General features: G+C 48.2%; 1 protein-coding gene across 1 annotated transcript; it reads right to left on the minus strand.

The window, feature by feature from the left end:
- Positions 1 to 6655: 6655 nt before the first annotated feature.
- LOC123412334 (protein DETOXIFICATION 16-like) lies at positions 6656 to 18845 on the minus strand. Its single transcript, XM_045105288.1, has 8 exons — positions 18441 to 18845; positions 11934 to 12478; positions 8075 to 8161; positions 7926 to 7982; positions 7604 to 7842; positions 7380 to 7498; positions 7202 to 7288; positions 6656 to 7077 (listed from the first exon to the last, which is right to left on the minus strand). The coding sequence occupies exons 1-8, from the start codon at positions 18840 to 18842 to the stop codon at positions 7015 to 7017; spliced, it is 1599 nt and encodes a 532-aa protein (XP_044961223.1). The 5' UTR covers positions 18843 to 18845; the 3' UTR covers positions 6656 to 7014.
- Between the last annotated feature and the right edge of the window lie 47 nt (positions 18846 to 18892).

Consider the following 18892-nt stretch of genomic DNA (forward strand, 5'->3'; position numbering starts at 1 on the left):
TCCTACGCGCATCATCACTTCGTCTTTCGCCAGCCTTCGTCTATTCCGCAGTTCCTGCTTCGAGTTGCAAATGTGAGCAACAGAACCGGTATCGAATACCCAGGCACTACTACGAGAGCCGGTTAAGTACACATCAATAACATGTATATCAAATATACCTGATTTTTCTTTGCCCGCCTTCTTATCTGCCAGATACTTGGGGCAATTGCGCTTCCAGTGACCCATACCCTTGCAATAGAAGCACTCTGTTTCAGGCTTAGGTCCAGCCTTGGGTTTCTTCGGCGGATTGGCAACAGGCTTGCCGCTCTTCTTCGAATTGCCCTTCTTGCCTTTGCCGTTTCTCTTGAAACTAGTGGTCTTGCTCACCATCAACACTTGATGCTCTTTACGGAGTTCAGACTCTGCGACTTTCAGCATCGCAAACAACTCGCAGGGAGACTTGTTCATCCCTTGCATGTTGTAGTTCAACACAAAGCCTTTATAGCTTGGCGGCAGTGATTGAAGGATTCTGTCAGTGATAGCCTCTTGCGGGAGTTCAATCCCCAGTTCAGCTAGACGGTTTGAGTACCCAGACATTTTGAGCACATGTTCACTGACAGACGAGTTTTCCTCCATCTTGCAAGCATAGAATTTATCGGAGGTCTCATACCTCTCGATCCGGGCGTTCTTCTGAAAGATAAACTTCAACTCCTGGAACATCTCAAATGCTCCATGGCGCTCAAAGCGACGTTGAAGTCCCGGTTCTAAGCCATACAAGACTGCACATTGAACTATTGAGTAGTCCTCCTTACGCGCCAACCAAGCGTTCTTAACATCCTGATCAGCCGTAGCGGGTGGTTCATCTCCTAGCGCAGCATTAAGGACATAATCCTTCTTTCCAGCTTGTAAGATTAGCTTAAGATTACGAGCCCAGTCTACAAAGTTGCTTCCATCATCTTTCAACTTAGCTTTCTCTAGGAACGTATTAAAATTCAGGATGACACTTGCGAGAGCCATGATCTACAACACAAATATATTCAAAGTGGACTTAGACTATGTTCAAGATAATTAGAGTTCAACTTAATCAAATTATTTGCTAAACTCCCACTCAAAAAGTACATCTCTCTAGTCATTTGAGTGGTTCATGATCCACTTACACTATCCCAAGTCCGATCATCACGTGAGTCGAGAGTAGTTTCAGTGGTAAGCATCCCTATGCTAATCATATCAACTATATGATTCATGATCGACCTTTCGGTCTCATGTGTTCCGAGGCCATGTCTGCGCATGCTAGGCTCGTCAAGCTTAACCCGAGTGTTCCGCGTGCGCAACTGTTTTGCACCCGTTGTATGTGAACGTTGAGTCTATCACACCCGATCATCACGTGGTGTCTCGAATCGACGAACTGTAGCAACGGTGCACAGTCGGGGAGAACACAATTTCGTCTTGAAATTTTAGTGAGAGATCACCTCATAATGCTACCGTCGTTCTAAGCAAAATGAGGTGCATAAAAGGATTAACATCACATGCAATTCATAAGTGACATGATATGGCCATCATCACGTGCTTCTTGATCTCCATCACCAAAGCACCGGCACGATCTTCTTGTCACCGGCGCCACACCATGATCATCCATCAACGTGTTGCCATCGGGGTTGTCGTGCTACTTATGCTATTACTACTAAAGCTACATCCTAGCAAAATAGTAAACGCATCTGCAAGCACATAAGTTAGTATAAAGACAACCCTATGGCTCCTGCCGGTTGCCGTACCATCGACGTGCAAGTCGATATTTCTATTACAACATGATCATCTCATACATCCAATATATCACATCACATCATTGGCCATATCACATCACAATCATACCCTGCAAAAACAAGTTAGACGTCCTCTAATTTTGTTGTTGCATGTTTTACGTGGTGACCAAGGGTATCTAGTAGGATCGCATCTTACTTACGCAAACACCACAACGGAGATCTATGAGTTGCTATTTAACCTCATCCAAGGACCTCCTCGGTCAAATCCGATTCAACTAAAGTTGGAGAAACCGTCACTTGCCAGTCATCTTTGCGCAAGGGGGGTACTCGTAACGATGAAACCAGTCTCTCGTAAGCGTACGAGTAATGTCGGTCCAAGCCGCTTCAATCCAACAATACCGCGGAATCAAGAAAAGACTAAGGAGGGCAGCAAAACGCACATCACCGCCCACAAAACCTTTTGTGTTCTACTCGAGAAGACATCTACGCATGAAACTAGCTCTGATACCACTGTTGGGGAACGTCGCATGGGAAACGAAAATTTTCCTACGCGCACGAAGACCTATCATGGTGATGTCCATCTACGAGAGGGGATGAGTGATCTACGTACCCTTGTAGATCGTACAGCAGAAGCGTTAGAGAACGCGGTTGATGTAGTGGAACGTCCTCACGTCCCTCGATCCGTCCCGCGAACAATCCCGCGATCAGTCCCACGATCTAGTACCGAACGGACGGCACCTCCGCGTTCAGCACACGTACAGCTCGACGATGATCTCGGCCTTCTTGATCCAGCAAGAGAGACGGAGAGGTAGAAGAGTTCTCCGGCAGCGTGACGGCGCTCCGGAGGTTGGTGATGATCTCGTCTTAGCAGGGCTCCGCCCGAGCTCCGCAGAAACGCGATCTAAAGGAAAAACTATGGAGGTATGTGGTCGGGCAGCCGTGAGAAAGTCGTCACGAATCTGCCCTAAAAGCCCCATATATATAGGAGGAGGGAGGGGGAGCTTGCCTTGGGGTCCAAGGGACTCCCAAGGGGTCGGCCGAGCCAAGGGGGGGAGGACTCCTCCCCCAAACCGAGTTGGACTTGGTTTGGTGGGAGGAGTCCCCCTCCCTTCCCACTTCTTCCCTCTTTTTTTTTCCTTTGATTTCCTTCTCTTGGCGCATAGGCCCCCTTGGGGCTGTCCCACCAGCCCACTAAGGGCTGGTGTGTCTCCCCAAAGCCTATGGGCTTCCCCGGGGTGGGTTGCCCCCCCGGTGAACTACCGGAACCCATTCGTCATTCCCGGTACATTCCCGGTAACTCCGAAAACCTTCCGGTAATCAAATGAGGTCATCCTATATATCAATCTTCGTTTACGGACCATTCCGGAAACCCTCGTGACGTCCGTGATCTCATCCGGGACTCCGAACAACATTCGGTAACCAACCATATAACTCAAATACGCATAAAACAACGTCGAACCTTAAGTGTGCAGACCCTGCGGGTTCGAGAACTATGTAGACATGACCCGAGAGACTCCTCGGTCAATATCCAATAGCGGGACCTGGATGCCCATATTGGATCCTACATATTCTACGAAGATCTTTATCGTTTGAACCTCAGTGCCAAGGATTCGTATAATCCCGTATGTCATTCCCTTTGTCCTTCGGTATGTTACTTGCCCGAGATTCGATCGTCAGTATCCGCATACCTATTTCAATCTCGTTTACCGGCAAGTCTCTTTACTCGTTCCGTAATACAAGATCCCGCAACTTACACTAAGTTACATTGCTTGCAAGGCTTGTGTGTGATGTTGTATTACCGAGTGGGCCCCGAGATACCTCTCCGTCACACGGAGTGACAAATCCCAGTCTTGATCCATACTAACTCAACTAACACCTTCGGAGATACCTGTAGAGCATCTTTATAGTCACCCAGTTACGTTGCGACGTTTGATACACACAAAGCATTCCTCCGGTGTCAGTGAGTTATATGATCTCATGGTCATAGGAATAAATACTTGACACGCAGAAAACAGTAGCAACAAAATGACACGATCAACATGCTACGTCTATTAGTTTGGGTCTAGTCCATCACGTGATTCTCCCAATGACGTGATCCAGTTATCAAGCAACAACACTTTGTTCATAATCAGAAGACACTGACTATCATCGATCAACTGGCTAGCCAACTAGAGGCATACTAGGGACGGTGTTTTGTCTATGTATCCACACATGTAAATGAGTCTTCATTCAATACAATTGTAGCATGGATAATAAACTATTATCTTGATACAGGAATTATAATAATAACTATACATTTATTATTGCCTCTAGGGCATAATTCCAACAAGAGATTTGAAATCTCTATTGCAAATGGATGTAATTAATCTCATCACGTGATAAACGTGGAAATATATTACATCCACTTAAGATCTGGAATACAATTTAGTACTCAACAGAAATACACTAATATTGTAATGAATAGTAATGATATTGCAAACTTGATGCTCAAGTGAGAAACTTGAATTGCATAGACCTCAAATTATATGAGATGATCTTATATCAAGTTGCAAGATAATTCAGCAAAGTGAATTAATATTTTGTGAAAAGAAATGATCTCAATCGCACTGAGATTGTTTTGTGAGAAAAATATATTTCTCAATCGCATATCAATATTGTTGTGCGAGAAAATTTAATCTCATACGCAAAACAATGTCGTTGTAATGATAAGACATGTTATAGGATTGCTACAAAAGCAAACACATTGAACATGCTACATATAACAACCACATATTTTCTGGAATGTTAAAACTCAACAGAAAGGGCTGAAATGCAAAGCCCAAGGAGCCAGACTGCTCGATTGCAAAATGCAGTAAAACGTAAAGCTAAACAACAAAGATCCGTAAGACCGAGTATTGAACCAGAATTTACTTGGACCTATTTAGCACTAAGATAAAGTCAAAGGACTAAATCATGAAATGGTTGGAAGGATAAGAATTCCCCAATTTCTCTCCTGAGCAGTTCCTTCAGACGCCGCCGTTCGCATCACGAGGATGCATGCAATGGCGTGGGCGAGCGCGTCCACGGCCTGGCGTTGCTGGCCACGGCACAAGCGGGTGGGACCATGGCTTGGCGTAGGGGCCCGGCTATGGGCGGCCGAGCGGAGGGGCTTGGCGTGGCACGTCCGGGTGGCGGGGGCGCTTGGTGCGGCGCGGTCAGCGCTGCGAGGGCGGGAACGCAAGCACCGGAGGCCGCCTCTTGGCTCAGTACTGTATTTAAATAAAAGGTTAAAACATGAATGAAATTACGGCTAGAAAAACTGCTAGGTGACTTATCTGTTAATATGCTCACTCAAAGGAGCAAATAAGCAAACATAGTAATAGCTGCTGGTTGCCTAAATTTCCAGCCATACCCACAAGGTCACATATGGCAGGAAGTCCAGTCAATCGAAAAGATAAGGCCCTGTTTGGTTAAAAATAAGTCACCAACTTATAAGTTAAAAAGTGCAAAAAGTGACTTATTTTGCCAAACAGATTCAACTTATAAGTCACCCCAACTTATTAGTCATAAATTGCTCCACCCCAACTTAAAACTTATAAGTCACCCACTTTTGCATGGAAAGGTGACTTATAAGTCAGATGACAACCAAACAGGCGTGACTTATAAGTCACTGGTTTTAAGTCACCTGACTTATTGAAACCAAACAGGACCTTAAGGCGAGAGAAAAAGAAGTGCAACTCGATCCCCAATCCTCAGGAGACTGAACAGGCGGAGACTCCCACGGTTGGCCGACCGGCCGCATAGCGACCAGGCTCTTCTCGTCAAGGCGAAGGGCCACGGCCGCATCGAGCCCTAAGGCCGATGCATCGCATGGAAGGGATTGCCATCGGCAGTCACACCGGGGACGGAGGCGAGCTCCGAGCGGCGCAGCGGTGGAGAGGCCGAGATCTGCCGCTGACCAAGTCCTGACGCAGCGGGGGCGGAGAAGTGGTCGGCAGGTGCGGGGCCACAACGTCGACGACGCGCGGCTACTCAAGCCCTCGACCATCTCCGGCTGTGGCGGAGTGAGTCCATGCGCGATCCACGCCGCCGTCGGAGGCGGAGCCCAGAGGTGGAGGCGAGGCCGGGCGCAGCCACAGCCGGGTGCGAGCGGGCGCGGCCAGCCACGACGTGGGCGGGCGCAGCCGCAGCCTGTCGGACGGAGCGCACGATGCGGCGCAGCGCGGGCGGCGACCGGAACGCCGCGCGGGCGCGGCGTGCAGCCGTAGTCACCGTTGGTCTTCTCGGTGGCCTTTGCTCTTCGTAGAGACTAATGAATGATAATGTGTTTGAGATCAAATGGAAAAAATGATCGAACTCCCTTTTCATTGATGATGATTTACATTATACATCCCCTGAGGGGATGCATCCATTCGGATGCGACGTTTGGAAAGAATGAGAGAGAGGGATGCGTCCTAATTACAACGTGGAGATTATCCATAGAAATAATTGTAACACCGACTATGTATGTTTCAACAATTTTGTTTGGATCAAAATTTGTATAGGTACAAAGTCTTGATGATAGTTTTATTTTGCTAAAAGAACAAATCTGAATGGCAAAACGAAATTTATTGTTCGTATAGCATACAATTAAAAAAGGTAGTTCACAAATACACCAAAGGTTGCGCCGGAGTAGTGGAAAAAATCGCGGCGACCTCCCAGTAAACGTGAAACAGCAACCTCCTCGTAAAACGTGGTCAAGGCCAAGCTGTCTTGATGTACAAATCGTGATCTAGATCATAGCCATTGCCATCACGATCCAACGGCGCCATCATTCGGATCTTTCCCAAAAACAAACAGTCGGAATTTATAAATTATGTTTAGAGTACACATAGACGCATTTTCTCCGTATATAGTTCGTATTCTCTACAAAAACCTATATTTAGTAACAGAACGAGTAAAAGCCAACATAGTGCAATTTTCATTTAAGAATAATATAGCATTGACCTTGCGCCATACTAATACATGTATGCAGGCTTTCTCATGATCTCAGCTGCATCCCAATTTTGTACACACACCTCATCGCGTGATGTTTGTTCCGTTATTTGACGATAGTGGAACCCGGTCCAATTTTGAATCATATGGAAACAAATCACATCGTGTGATAGCAAACATTTTTCGTGCCATGGGAACTTGTACCAAAACCATAAAATCAGACCATGTGTTATGTCTTGTTTTGTATCTGCACTTAGAGACCCTGCCCGCGAGCCCTCCTCCATACTAAGCATCTGCTGGCTACTACAGTAGCACCCAGCCTTCATTTCACTGGGAGATCCGCTGGAAGAGAAGAAGCGAAGACTCTGTTCTTCGCCTTCGTTGCCTATGCATACACACACATATCAGTTGACAAAGCATGGTTCATTTTATATTTTATACTTACACAATGAACCTGAATCTGTCAAAATGGAAATAATCTAGGCAAGCTACAATATTTCAGCAAATACCTCCTTCTGCCAGTCAGTGCACAGCGTGATGGCCACGAACAGCAAGACCTGCACCAGGATACCGAAGATGATTCCCATCCAAAGTCCCTGCCCATCCAAATAATTTTCGCACTATTAGCATGTTATCGAACCCCAAAGAGGCACATATAAATTGGTAAAAGAAATCGACGAGAAGCACCATCCCGCCGACGTGCAGCACGAAGGCTAACAGATAGGCCGCCGGTATGCCCACGGCGTAGAAGGCACCGAGGTTGATGCAGGCACAGATCTTCTGCCACCCACAACCTCTAGCCACACCTGCATACATACCAATTAATTCGTGAGGATTAATTAGTTGTCTAAAACAAACTGCTCCCGGGAGTCAATTCGTGTCCATTTGCATGGTTGTATGGTATGGTATACCTGAGAGAACACTCTGTATGCCGTCAAGGAAGTTGGACACTGCAATGACCAGCACCATTTTAGCGACGTATGTGACGACCTCCTGCTCGTCGCTGTAAGCATGGCCCCAGACGTGGCGCACAGAGACCAGCACGACGCCCATGATCAACCCTTCCAAGATGGCCAAGAACATGACGACGCGCACTGCAAGGCGGGCAGCCAGTGGTCGGCCGGCGCCGAGCTCGTTCGAAACCCGGGTGCTGTGTGGATACAAGAAACAGATGATTGCTACTGTAAATGTGACCAGTAAGATATATACCCAGCTTACTTAAAGAATGCTTACCTTATGGTGGCGCCGAGGCCGTAGGGGATCATGAACAAGCAGTTGGCGGTGTTGAGGCTGTCACCACGAACACGCATGTGACAATTGATGCGAGGAACCAAGGAAATAAAGATAGTAAGAATCGCTGCGATTGATGGTATATATCTTACGTGATGGACAGGACGGACGTCTCCAGCTTGGGGTTAGGAAGAAGCCCCGAAAGCAGCACCAGGGTCTCGAACGACCACCATTCCAAGCTGCGATGGCAACGTCAAATTAGAAAGAGAAAAATAGTACTCCCTCCGTTCTTAAATATAAGTCTTTTTAAAGATTCTACTAGAGGATTACATACGTATGTATATAGACATACTGTAGGGTATAGATTCATTTATTTTGCTTTGTATGCAATCATCTAGTGAAATCTCTTAAGACCTCGTTTGATTAAGGACGATTGGGGAGGTTTTGAGAGGAAAATCCCCGGGAGGGCCAGAAACCCCACAGATCCTCGGACGCCCATTTGGTAGGAGGGGTTTTCTTAGCCCAATCCCCTCCATTCCCCTTCAATCCATTCCTATCCATGTGTTTCAAAACCCCCCTCGGGGTACTAGTGGAATCAAAGCCCAATCCCCTCCATTCCCCTTCAATCCCTTCCTATCCATGTGTTTCAAAACCCTCCTCGGGGTACTAGTGGAAGCAAAGCCCAATCCCCTCCATTCTCCTTCAATCCCTTCCTATCCATGTGTTTCAAAACCCTCCTCGGGGTACTAGTGGAAGCAAAGCCCAATCCCCTCCATTCCCCTTCAATCCATTTCTATCCATGTGTTTCAAAACCCTTCTCGGTGTACTAGTGGAAGCAAAGCCCAATCCCCTACATTCCCCTTCAATCCCTTCCTATCCATGTGTTTCAAAACCCTCCTCGGGATACTAGTGGAAGCAAAGCCCAATCCCCGCCATTCTCCTTCATGCCTCGTTTGGTTTGAGAGGATTGGGGAGGATTGGGGAGGATTTTCCTCGCGTGGGCCACAAACCTCGCAAATCCCCGAGGGCCCGTTTGGCGTGCGGGGTTTCCTCGGCCCAATCCCCGTCTTACCCCTCCGATCCCTCGCTTTCCACGCGGTTCAGAACCCTCGAGGGTGGCCTCGTGGATCCGCCGCCGCTGCCGTGTGACTCCTCCTCGACACCCCGCCGCCGCCGTGTGACTCCTCCTCCTCGACACCTCGACGCCAGCGAACTCCATCCCCACTGGATTTCTCCCCGGTCGTAAGTGCCCCTCCCCTCCTCCCCCTCCTCTCCCTATTTTGACATCTGTGTTCGATCCGTCGATTCCGCGGTGGGTGCTGCGGAATCGGCCTCCGTCCGTCCGCGCTACGCACCGCCGGCCGGCGGCGCCCCGTCGTGGCGTCGATCTGCCTGGGGCACGTCTCGCTCCGTGACGTGGAGATCGAGTAGCTCGAAAAGCTCCAGCGCCAGCAGCACATGGTGTTGCAGCACCATCGGCGAGGGCGTGCTGGACCTGGACGGCGGCGAGGACGCGTCGTGGGTGCCCAACCTGTACGGACGCGTCGTGGGTGCCCAACCTGGACGGCGGCGGAGAGGCCCGCCATGGACCTGACCGATGCCAACGGTGGCAGCAAGCACTAGCTCCATCGATCATAGGCATGTAGTTTCAGTAAGCTAGCTAGTGTCATTACTCCATGGTAGAATTAGTAGCTAGAATAAATCCCATGGAATGGATGCGTCTCTCGATGCATGTCTGTAGTGATAAAAGGCTCTCAGTTTCAGTTCACTGCTGCCAATCAGTAGGAGTAACCTTCGTCTCCTTGCCATTATCAATTCAGGAGGCCAACTATCATGGAAGTAGTGTCCTGCCTGTCCAGTATAAACGCAGAGCCAGAGATGCAAAGATCAGCCAACATATAGCGGACCTCAAATGATAGATAGTCCTGTGTTTTCGTGCACGATGTAGTTGCAACTTTTTTAGTTCCACTAGAACTAGTGCTTCTGATAACCGTACAGGTTGTCACGCCTAACTTCGGTACTCCCTGTTATGTCTGTATGAAAAACTTGCTTCAAGTCAAGTTCTAGGCACCGCTAACTTATTGTTGACTCGGTTGTGTAAAATGCGACACCTAACTAGAGTTCTACATTGTATGTATATATATATATATATATATATATATATATGAGTGACTATTTGTTGTCTTACACGTCGTTTATTATCCTGCTTGTTACTTGCTTATTCTAGTTTTAGTGCCGAGATGAATTCCGAAATATGGGCTGGTTTAACATATCTACTGGCTATCAATGATCCTTGATCTCAATTTTGTGTGTGTGTGTGCCTGGATGAAGGGATATTTTTAAGTGGTCCAGATGTATCTTAGTAGACTGTTAAGTAATTCCAGGTTCTGTTCATGGATTAATATTATAGCAGCCACCAAAGGTCGTCATGGCCGCTTAAATCTGAGAGAGTGACCAACTAGCTAGCTACTTACTTTACGAGTGGATGCAGTACACATAGTAGCTAGACATGGTTCTGAATTTAACCTCGCAAATTCAGTTCAGTACGGTAGTATGTACGTACTCCGTCCCATAATATAAGATGTTTTTACAAGATATCTTCATGCTATATATGGTGATTTTATCATGTGATGTGTTCTCTTTTGATCCGAAGTTTTAAAAATTACATTTTTAATTATTAGTGTATTCCTGTGTATGAATCCCTTTGTACCAAATAGAAAGGATTTGAGAGGATTTGAGGGGATTTGAGAGGATTGGGTGGAAGGAAGGGATTCACCCAATCCCCTGAAATCCCTCCCTCCCAAAACCTCCCCAATCCCCTGCAACCAAACGAGGCCTCAATCCCTTCCTATCCATGTGTTTCAAAACCCTCCTCGGGGTACTAGTGGAAGCAAAGCCCAATCCCCTCCATTCCCCTTCAATCCCTTCCTATCCATGTGTTTCAAAACCCTCCTCGGGGTACTAGTGGAAGCAAAGCCCAATCCCCTCCATTCCCCTTCAATCCCTTCCTATCCATGTGTTTCAAAACCCTCCTCGGGGTACTAGTGGAAGCAAAGCCCAATCCCCTCCATTCCCCTTCAATCCCTTTCTATCCATGTGTTTCAAAACCCTCCTCGGGGTACTGATGGAAGCAAAGCCCCGGGGATTTGAAAGGATTGGGTGGAACAAAGGGATTCACCCAATCCCGTGAAATCCCTCCCTCTCAAAACCTCCCCAACCCCCTTAACCAAACGAGGCCTAAAAGACTTATATTTAGGAACGGAGTGAGTATAATTTTCATCTCTCAATTTTTGGTGGAGTCCCCAACTGCGAAACTGGGTAATTTACACCCCAAACTAATGAAACTGGGCAAGATTTGTCCTTGGTTTGGTTTTGACCAGTTTTGGTGATGACTAATCTCGGTTTTGCCCAATGCTGACAAATTCACGTTAATTTTCTAAATCTATGATTTTTTCTAAAATTCGCATACCTTTGTGAAATCTGTATATGTACCTGTTTCAGGTTCACGTATTTTTACAGATTTTTTTTATATACATAATTTTAGCAAATCCATGTACTTTTTTCAAGTTCATGTTATTTTTTCAAACCCGTGAACCTTTTTAATTTCACATACTTTTCGTGAACTTGAAAAAAGTACGCGGATTTTGGAAAAGTATGCTGATTTAAAAACTTCATGGATTTGGGAAAGGTACACAGATTTGAAAAAGAACCGAAATTTCAAAAACGTTCTTGGATTTGAAAATAGTTCGCCAGATTGGGTCGGCATTAGTCAAAACCAGGGCGAGCCAACATCAGAACCGAGACCAGGGACAATCCTTGTCCGATTTCAGTAGTTGGGGTGCAAATTGTGTGATTTTATAATTTAAGAGATCAAATCTAGACTTCACCCATAGTTTTTTTTTTTTTGAACCGGGCAACCCCCTTCCACCCATAGTTAAGACACCAAAAGCATGCTTCTCTCATTCATAAGCACCAGATCTCACTTGCCAATTTGAAAGGAAACTCACTCACCAGACCATGAGGGCAGACGGCACGGCGAGCCTGAAGAAGCTGAGCGGGTCATGGAAGGCCTCCATGGAGAACCCCGTCCATGTCTTGTTGCAAGAGCTCGACACCCTCACGTACGCCGCCAGTATGACCACATTGATCCAGTAGGAGACAGCGTTGCCGATCGCGGCGCCCTTGCTGCCCAGCCCGAGGACGTACACCAGCAGCCAGCAGACGACGAGGTGGCACAGCGCCGTCGCGGCGGCGCTCAGCATCACAGGGAGCACGATGTTCTGCGTCTGCAGGAAACGGACGTGGCACTGCAGCAGGCCAAAGGCGAAGAGCGCCGGGATCATCCACCGCGCGTACGTGCCCGCCTCCATGGCGATCTCCGCGTCCTGCCCGAACAGGAGCAGGATCTCGCCGGTGTAGAACCACACGAAGGCGAGAGGGACGCTTGCGGCGGTGAGCACCACCATTGCGCGTTGCTTGTAGATGCCGAGGAGGTGGTATTGCCTTGCGCCAAATGCTTGTCCGCATAGAGTGTCCAAAGCAGTCGCCATGCCAAGCTGATCAAGATCGTCGAAGGATAGGAATGTTAGGGATGGCTCAAATAGGAGCATTTCCTAAATTTGAACTGCAAAAACTTCTTGTATTGAGGTACAGAGATAGTACTCTTGAGTTCAAAGTTGACTCAAATACCAAAATTGTACCAATAAGTTAAGGGCACAAGAGTGCCTTTCATAGAAATTTGACAGCTCCAATCATATTATCGGAACCATGAAAATTATGTTTGATGATTGGAATCCTGGAAAAGTGCTATGAAATTCTAGAGTTAAGATAGGAGTTGTTCTTGTTAAAGTTTTGGTATTTAGTTTAAATATGATTCTAACACTAAATTTGATTTGTATTAATTGTTGTTGATTTAATACAAAGCTGTGCCAAATTTAGTTTCAATATGATTTTAATACTCCCCGGGCAAAGTTGTTTTGTAACTCGTCGTTGAAAAATTTCTGTACCCCGTCTATTAACTCAAATTGGTTGCAAACTCTAGACCAAGAACTCAAAAAGTGATCAATTTTGGTCGTAAACTCGTTTGTTTGATCACCAAGGTCAAAACTGATTCGGAGGAGAAAAACCGGTCACCTGGCTGCCATGTAGGCATGTGTTTATCTAAAGGATCATGTTTGAATGGAAACGAAGTCACTTCGGGGTACCCAGCCAAATGAAATCAGTACAGTTCAATGTTAATTGTTAAATCAGAGGTAATTAAAATTCTTGCCTTCTGCTTGTGATTGCTTGATCTTAGCTATTTTTGACAAAGAATTGATTGAAATGGTTGTTATTTGTACCGAAAGCATTGGCTATGATTTTTTTGAAAAAAGGGAATATATTAATATCGCGAAGACATCAATTACACCCGGCCTCTGCACCCACAAGATAACGCCTAGACATCCAGGATGCACACAGCCAAAGAACAAAATGGAAAAGAGATAAAAAAAATAAAAGTTCCATCATAGAGATCAACTCCTCTCAAGAGCAGCACCCATACCACCACTAAATACAACATCCAAGAAACATAACAATTCTCTAAAAGCAACGCCTTCAAGAAGGAAGCAGTGCACACGGGTCGTCGTTGCCCGATCAAAGATCTTAGGTTTTCACCCTCGAGAGAGTTCGCACTCACAAAACAATTCTTTCAACAAGGTAATCGCCACGCACAACCAATGAAGGTCGGACCTTAGGTTTTCACCCTGAAAGTCACGACTCGGCACTCCGACGAGTACCACTAAAGATGAAGTCCTCCACTGTTGCCGCCCCACAAATCATTGCTACTCTTGAAAGTCATCTAACACATGGTTGTCTCCATCGCCTCCAAGACTCTGCCCGTGTAACTGATCCTCCGATCTCGGCTACCATGACTTTCTTCACTGTAGTCTCCACCATGAAAATCGAGAAGCCGACATGTCCCAAGGTGTCATCAGTCAATAGAGCTTCGCGCCACGCCCTCAGAACCAGCTAATAGGCTGATATGGACGTACGCGACCGAAATCTAACCAATCCAGACATCTTGAGCAAATTCTCCGTCGGCTGTTCCGGAACACATCGATGGCCAGATAAAGGAGGACCGATCAAGTAGGACATTGTTGTGATGCGAGAAAGCACGAGGACCAAAACCCGGACTAGATGACGGATCATGAGACCTGCCAAACCAGCCTCAAACCGACCGACCACCTCCGGGGGAGGAGGAAATCACCACCACCAAATCCTCATGATGGGTGGCAGAACCGTCGCTGCAGCCGATGAGAACAGATTGTGATGGCAACAGCTGCCATCGAGCCCATGCCGCACCTCCTTTCTTCCCCGCCAACTGCAACAGGCCTCCCGACGCGCCTCGGCCGCAGCTGCCCGCCATCATCGCCGCCATGGACCAAGATCAGGCCGTCGCCGCCTCAGATCCCGGGCGTCAGAGGAGAGGTACGCCGCCGCCGCGCCACAAGTCCTTTGCCCGGCGGCGTTGCCGGCGGCGGTGGAGGGAGGGGAGGCGTGGGAGGACGAGGGAGAGGCTGGTGGTGGCCGCCCGGTGCGTCCCGGTGGCGGACGCACAGGGTCGAGAGGGAGAGGTTCTATTCCAGTGTGGTGAAGTTTAATTTGTAGTGATGTTCAATTTGCATTTACTTCAAAATAGACTTCACAGACACAACGACAGACACAACGACGGAGCTATGTGCATCATTGGGGTGGTCGTGGCCCCCATCCTAGAGATAATCAGTGAAGAAAATAATATTTTGACGTCTTAAATACAAGAATGTGTAGAAATTAGCCCCCCCAAACGTTCATGTTTTCACATTAGCCCCCTGCCATCTTTGCCTAGCTCCGCCACTACACACGCAGACTCATGTTCTGTACTACCTCCGTCCAACTGTATAGGGCATGCGCGTAGTTCTAGGTTATCAATTTAACTAGCTAAATATATATTATATGCGATAGAAATTATATATTCAGAAACTACATCTTCACATGAATCTAATGATATATTATTTGTTACATATAATACATATTTAAATAGTTAAATTAACGACCTAGAACTACGCGCATGCCCTATACACTTGGACAGAGGGAGTACCAGTTTGCCATCTTGGGTGACTTATGGTTAATACAGTATAATGGTGCGTGCAAATTTCTATCCTGCCTCCGTCGAGATCTGGAATTCTGGATTCAAATGCAAATTAGAGCAACTCCAATGGGATGACCCATTTCCTCCGCCGTCGTCCGTTTGGGTCGACGCGGACACAAAAGGCAGCCCAATGCATCGACCCAAACGAACGCGCGTCCTGTTTTCGTTCGCGGGCGACCCATTCCCGGCCCATTTAGTCGGATTTGCGTCGGCGCGGACACGCGACGGACGCGCGCACGCTCGCCTTCTCTTCCACCGGGCCCGCTGGTCGGAGGCACATTGGCCTCCCCACATCCAACCCTCGCTCGCCTCCTTCGTCGCCGCTGCCGCCGCCCATTTTCCCGGCTACTCTGCCACGTGTCGGCGCCTCCACATCTGCCCACCAACGCCACCCACTCCCACGTCGCATGCCGCCGTCTTGCCGCAGGGGAGCCAACTGCTTCCCACTCCCGCGACCCCCACCACACAGCCTCACCGGGGAGCCGCCTCGCCGCCCGATCAGATCCTCACCGGCACGCTCGTCGGACACCGGTAGGGCAGCTAGTAGGTCCGTCCGCGCCACGACTCCCTTCGTTGGCCGTCTTCTTCGTCGACGTCCGCAAGTTGTTCGACAGTTTGCCAAGGTACAAAATGCACTCCGCCGATCAGTTCTTTTTTCACAATTTTCTTTGCGACTCCGACGATTCATCGTCCGATGACGAGGAGGAGGTATTGGCTGCCGTGTTGGTCCATCACCAGCTCAACAGCGAGCGGCCGTTGTTCCGTGGCTCCATTCCAGGCCACCTTCCGGCGTTGAATCGCAACAGAGAGCGGGCATTTCCTTCTTTGAAAGGACTACTTTGATACAACAAACCCGTTGTTCAAGCATCAAAAATTCCGTCGCCGTTTCCGTATGAGTATGCATCTTTTTAATCGTATTAGAGACGGGGTGGTCGGCTATGATGACTATTTCGAGTGCAAACAGGATGCCGTTGGCAAGATAGGTTTTTCCTCTTATCAGAAATGCACTGCCGCCATCCGAATGCTTGCATACGGAGTGCCCGATGATCTTATTGACGAGTACGTCCGTATGAGCAAGTCTACTTGCCTAGAGTCCCTGTATAAGTTGTGCAAGGTAGTTATTGTTGTGTTTGGCCCTGGGTATTTGAGAGAGCCGACTGCTGAAGATACAACCCGTTTGTTGGCGATGAATGCCATCAGGGGTTTCCCAGGGATGCTTGATAGCATAGACTGCATGCACCTGGAGTGGAAGAACTGTCCTTCTGCTTGGCAATGGCAGTATAAGGATCATGTCAAGGCTTGCACTGTCATACTAGAGGCCGTTGCATCTGAAGATCTCTGGATCTGGCACTCTTTCTTTGGCATGGCCGGGTCACACAATGATATCAACGTGCTTCAGCGCTCGCCGGTGTTTGCTAGGCTTGCCGAAGGCAACAACCGACAGATGAACTTCACTGTCAACGGCCACAACTACGACAAAGGATACTACATGGGTGACGTTATCTATCCTCAGTGGACCACTATTGTCAAGACAATACCCAACCCTGTCGGAGAGAAGAGGATAATATTTTCCCAAGAGCAAGAGGGTGCTAGGAAGGATGTCGAGCGTGCGTTTGGTGTTTTGCAATCTCGATGGGGCATCGTTCGGTATCCTGCTAATACGTGGAGCACGCAGAAACTGTGGGAGGTGATGACTGCTTGTGTGATCATGCATAATATGATCGTAGAAGACAAGCGCTCGGAACGTCTGTACGATCAAGGGTTTCAGTTTCAGGGTGAGAATGTTGTGCGTGAGCATGGAGGAGCGGCAACGTTTGAACAGTTCATCTAATTTCATTAAGAAATGCGTGATTGGAAAACTCACGTGCACTGAAAATGATTTGGTTGAGCATATGTGGGCTCATGTTGACAACCAATATATTTATCTTCTTTTATTCGTTTGCAAAACTATGTGCGAACTATATGAGACATTTTTACTTTTATTCAGCATGTAATAACTATGCTATTTTCGGTCCAAATTATGTTATTTCATTCAAACTATGAAAATCATGCAAAATAGGACGGCCAGTCGGCCACACCAGCACATATGGGTTGACACGTTGGGCACGCTGCCGTCCCATATCTAAAACAGGACGGATGCCAGACGGATGACCGACCCAAAGAGACAAAAGACGGACGAAATCGCTGTCCGTTTAGATCGGGCCCGTTGAAGTTGCTCTTAGGCAATTACTTAAGCCCTGTTTGTTTCATAAGTCCTAGGACTTTTTTAAGTCCCAACTTATAAGTCATAAGTCCCTACCTGTTTGTTTACAGGGACTTATAAGTCCCGAGTCCCTACCTGTTTGTTTACAGGGACTTATAAGTCCATGTTACACCTAATAATACACTTGTTCACATGGATTGTCATCAGCCAACGCGTACGGCACACAGGATAAGCACCGCTGCAACGAGGCTCAGGAGAGGGCCTGTCCGGCGATTGGAGGCACCGCTGCAACGAACCGAGGCGGGGCGGCGACGGGGCGGCGACTGGAGCGAGAGGCGGGGCGGCGACGGGGCGAGAGGCGGGGCGGCGGCGGCGATTGGACCGAGAGGCGGGGCGGCGTGCGGGGAACGAGCCTGGAGCGACGCGGGGTAGGTCCGGCCCGGGATAAGTCCCAATAAGCTCCTCCCTGAGAGTCTCATTTGATAAGTCCTAAATCACCACAATAAGTCCCAATAAGTCCCTTGTGTTTGGTTCAGGTGGGACTTATAGGGACTTTTTTTAAGTCCCTAAACCAATAAGTCTCTCGAAACAAACACCCTCTTAGTCCCGGTAGAGTATTTCTCATAGAGAGCCAACCTCTCTGATCGACCTAACACATGGACTACGGGATCGTATTGACAGTATAGCGACCTAATGCAGCGTCACAGACTCACGGTACTTGTCAGTGCCGTGCAAAACTAACAGTGCGTACTTGTCAGTGATTCTTGTCATCTTACAGATAAACTACTGGTCCAGGACCGTGCTAGCTTGCGGCAGAAAATCCAGAGAGCACATGCATCCATCAGACACATCAGACAGCAGTCCATGCCAACGTCGATACGTACGTGTTGGCTTTCTCCTCCATTTCTAACTGGTCTGTGAATTCTCCGTTGAGAACCATCATGAACCACAGAACCAGCAGATCAAGAGAAACGAAAAAGGAACAAAATAACACAACTTGCGCGTCGTCGTCGCTCCCGGGAACCCGCAAAGCGAGCTTTCAAATTCAATCCGGCCGGCCACTAGAACTAGAAGCGTACATGTGTTGCGAAGTCAGACGGAAGAACACTGATGGCAGTAGCCACGCTGAATGGTACGAGTACGTACGTACCAGCAGGCTGAATCCGGTGACGGCGGCGAAGGAGCTGGCCATCGAGGCGCCGGCGAGGGGCAGCTCGCCGAGGTGGCCCACGAACATGACGGAGATCATCTGGATGAGGTTCTGCATCAGGCAGCCGGCGATGAGCGGCCCGGCGAGCCGCAGCTGCCTCTTCACCTCGTCGCCCACCGCCAGGCTCTCACCCCCTCCGAGCTCCTTGCACGCCGCGCTCCTCGGGACGAGTGCTTCCTCGAGGCTTGCCTTCTCCATGTTGGACTCCGGCGCCGCCTCCTCCCCCCTCACCCTTGTTCTATGTGTTGTGTATATGTATATATGAATATGACTGCCGCGAGAATGTGTGCGGGGGAGGGTGAAAGGACTTGAGCTTTCACAGCATATAGACGCACAACACATGAGGGCCGGCCGGCGGTGACGAGGAACAAAGGGGTGGGTGTGCTCAAAAT

Source organism: Hordeum vulgare, chromosome 7H (genome assembly GCF_904849725.1).
Source record: "Hordeum vulgare subsp. vulgare chromosome 7H, MorexV3_pseudomolecules_assembly, whole genome shotgun sequence".
NCBI lineage: Eukaryota > Viridiplantae > Streptophyta > Magnoliopsida > Poales > Poaceae > Hordeum > Hordeum vulgare.

Coding starts and splice junctions, on each gene's coding strand:
- LOC123412334 (XM_045105288.1), bottom strand. CDS start 18,842: ATGTGTTGTGCGTCTATATGCTGTGAAAGCTCAAGTCCTTTCACCCTC. Junction 12,479..18,440: donor TCACCGGATTCAGCCTGCTG/GTACGTACGTAC, acceptor GATCTTGATCAG/CTTGGCATGGCGACTGCTTT. Junction 7,499..7,603: donor CATACAGAGTGTTCTCTCAG/GTATACCATACC, acceptor GTATGTATGCAG/GTGTGGCTAGAGGTTGTGGG.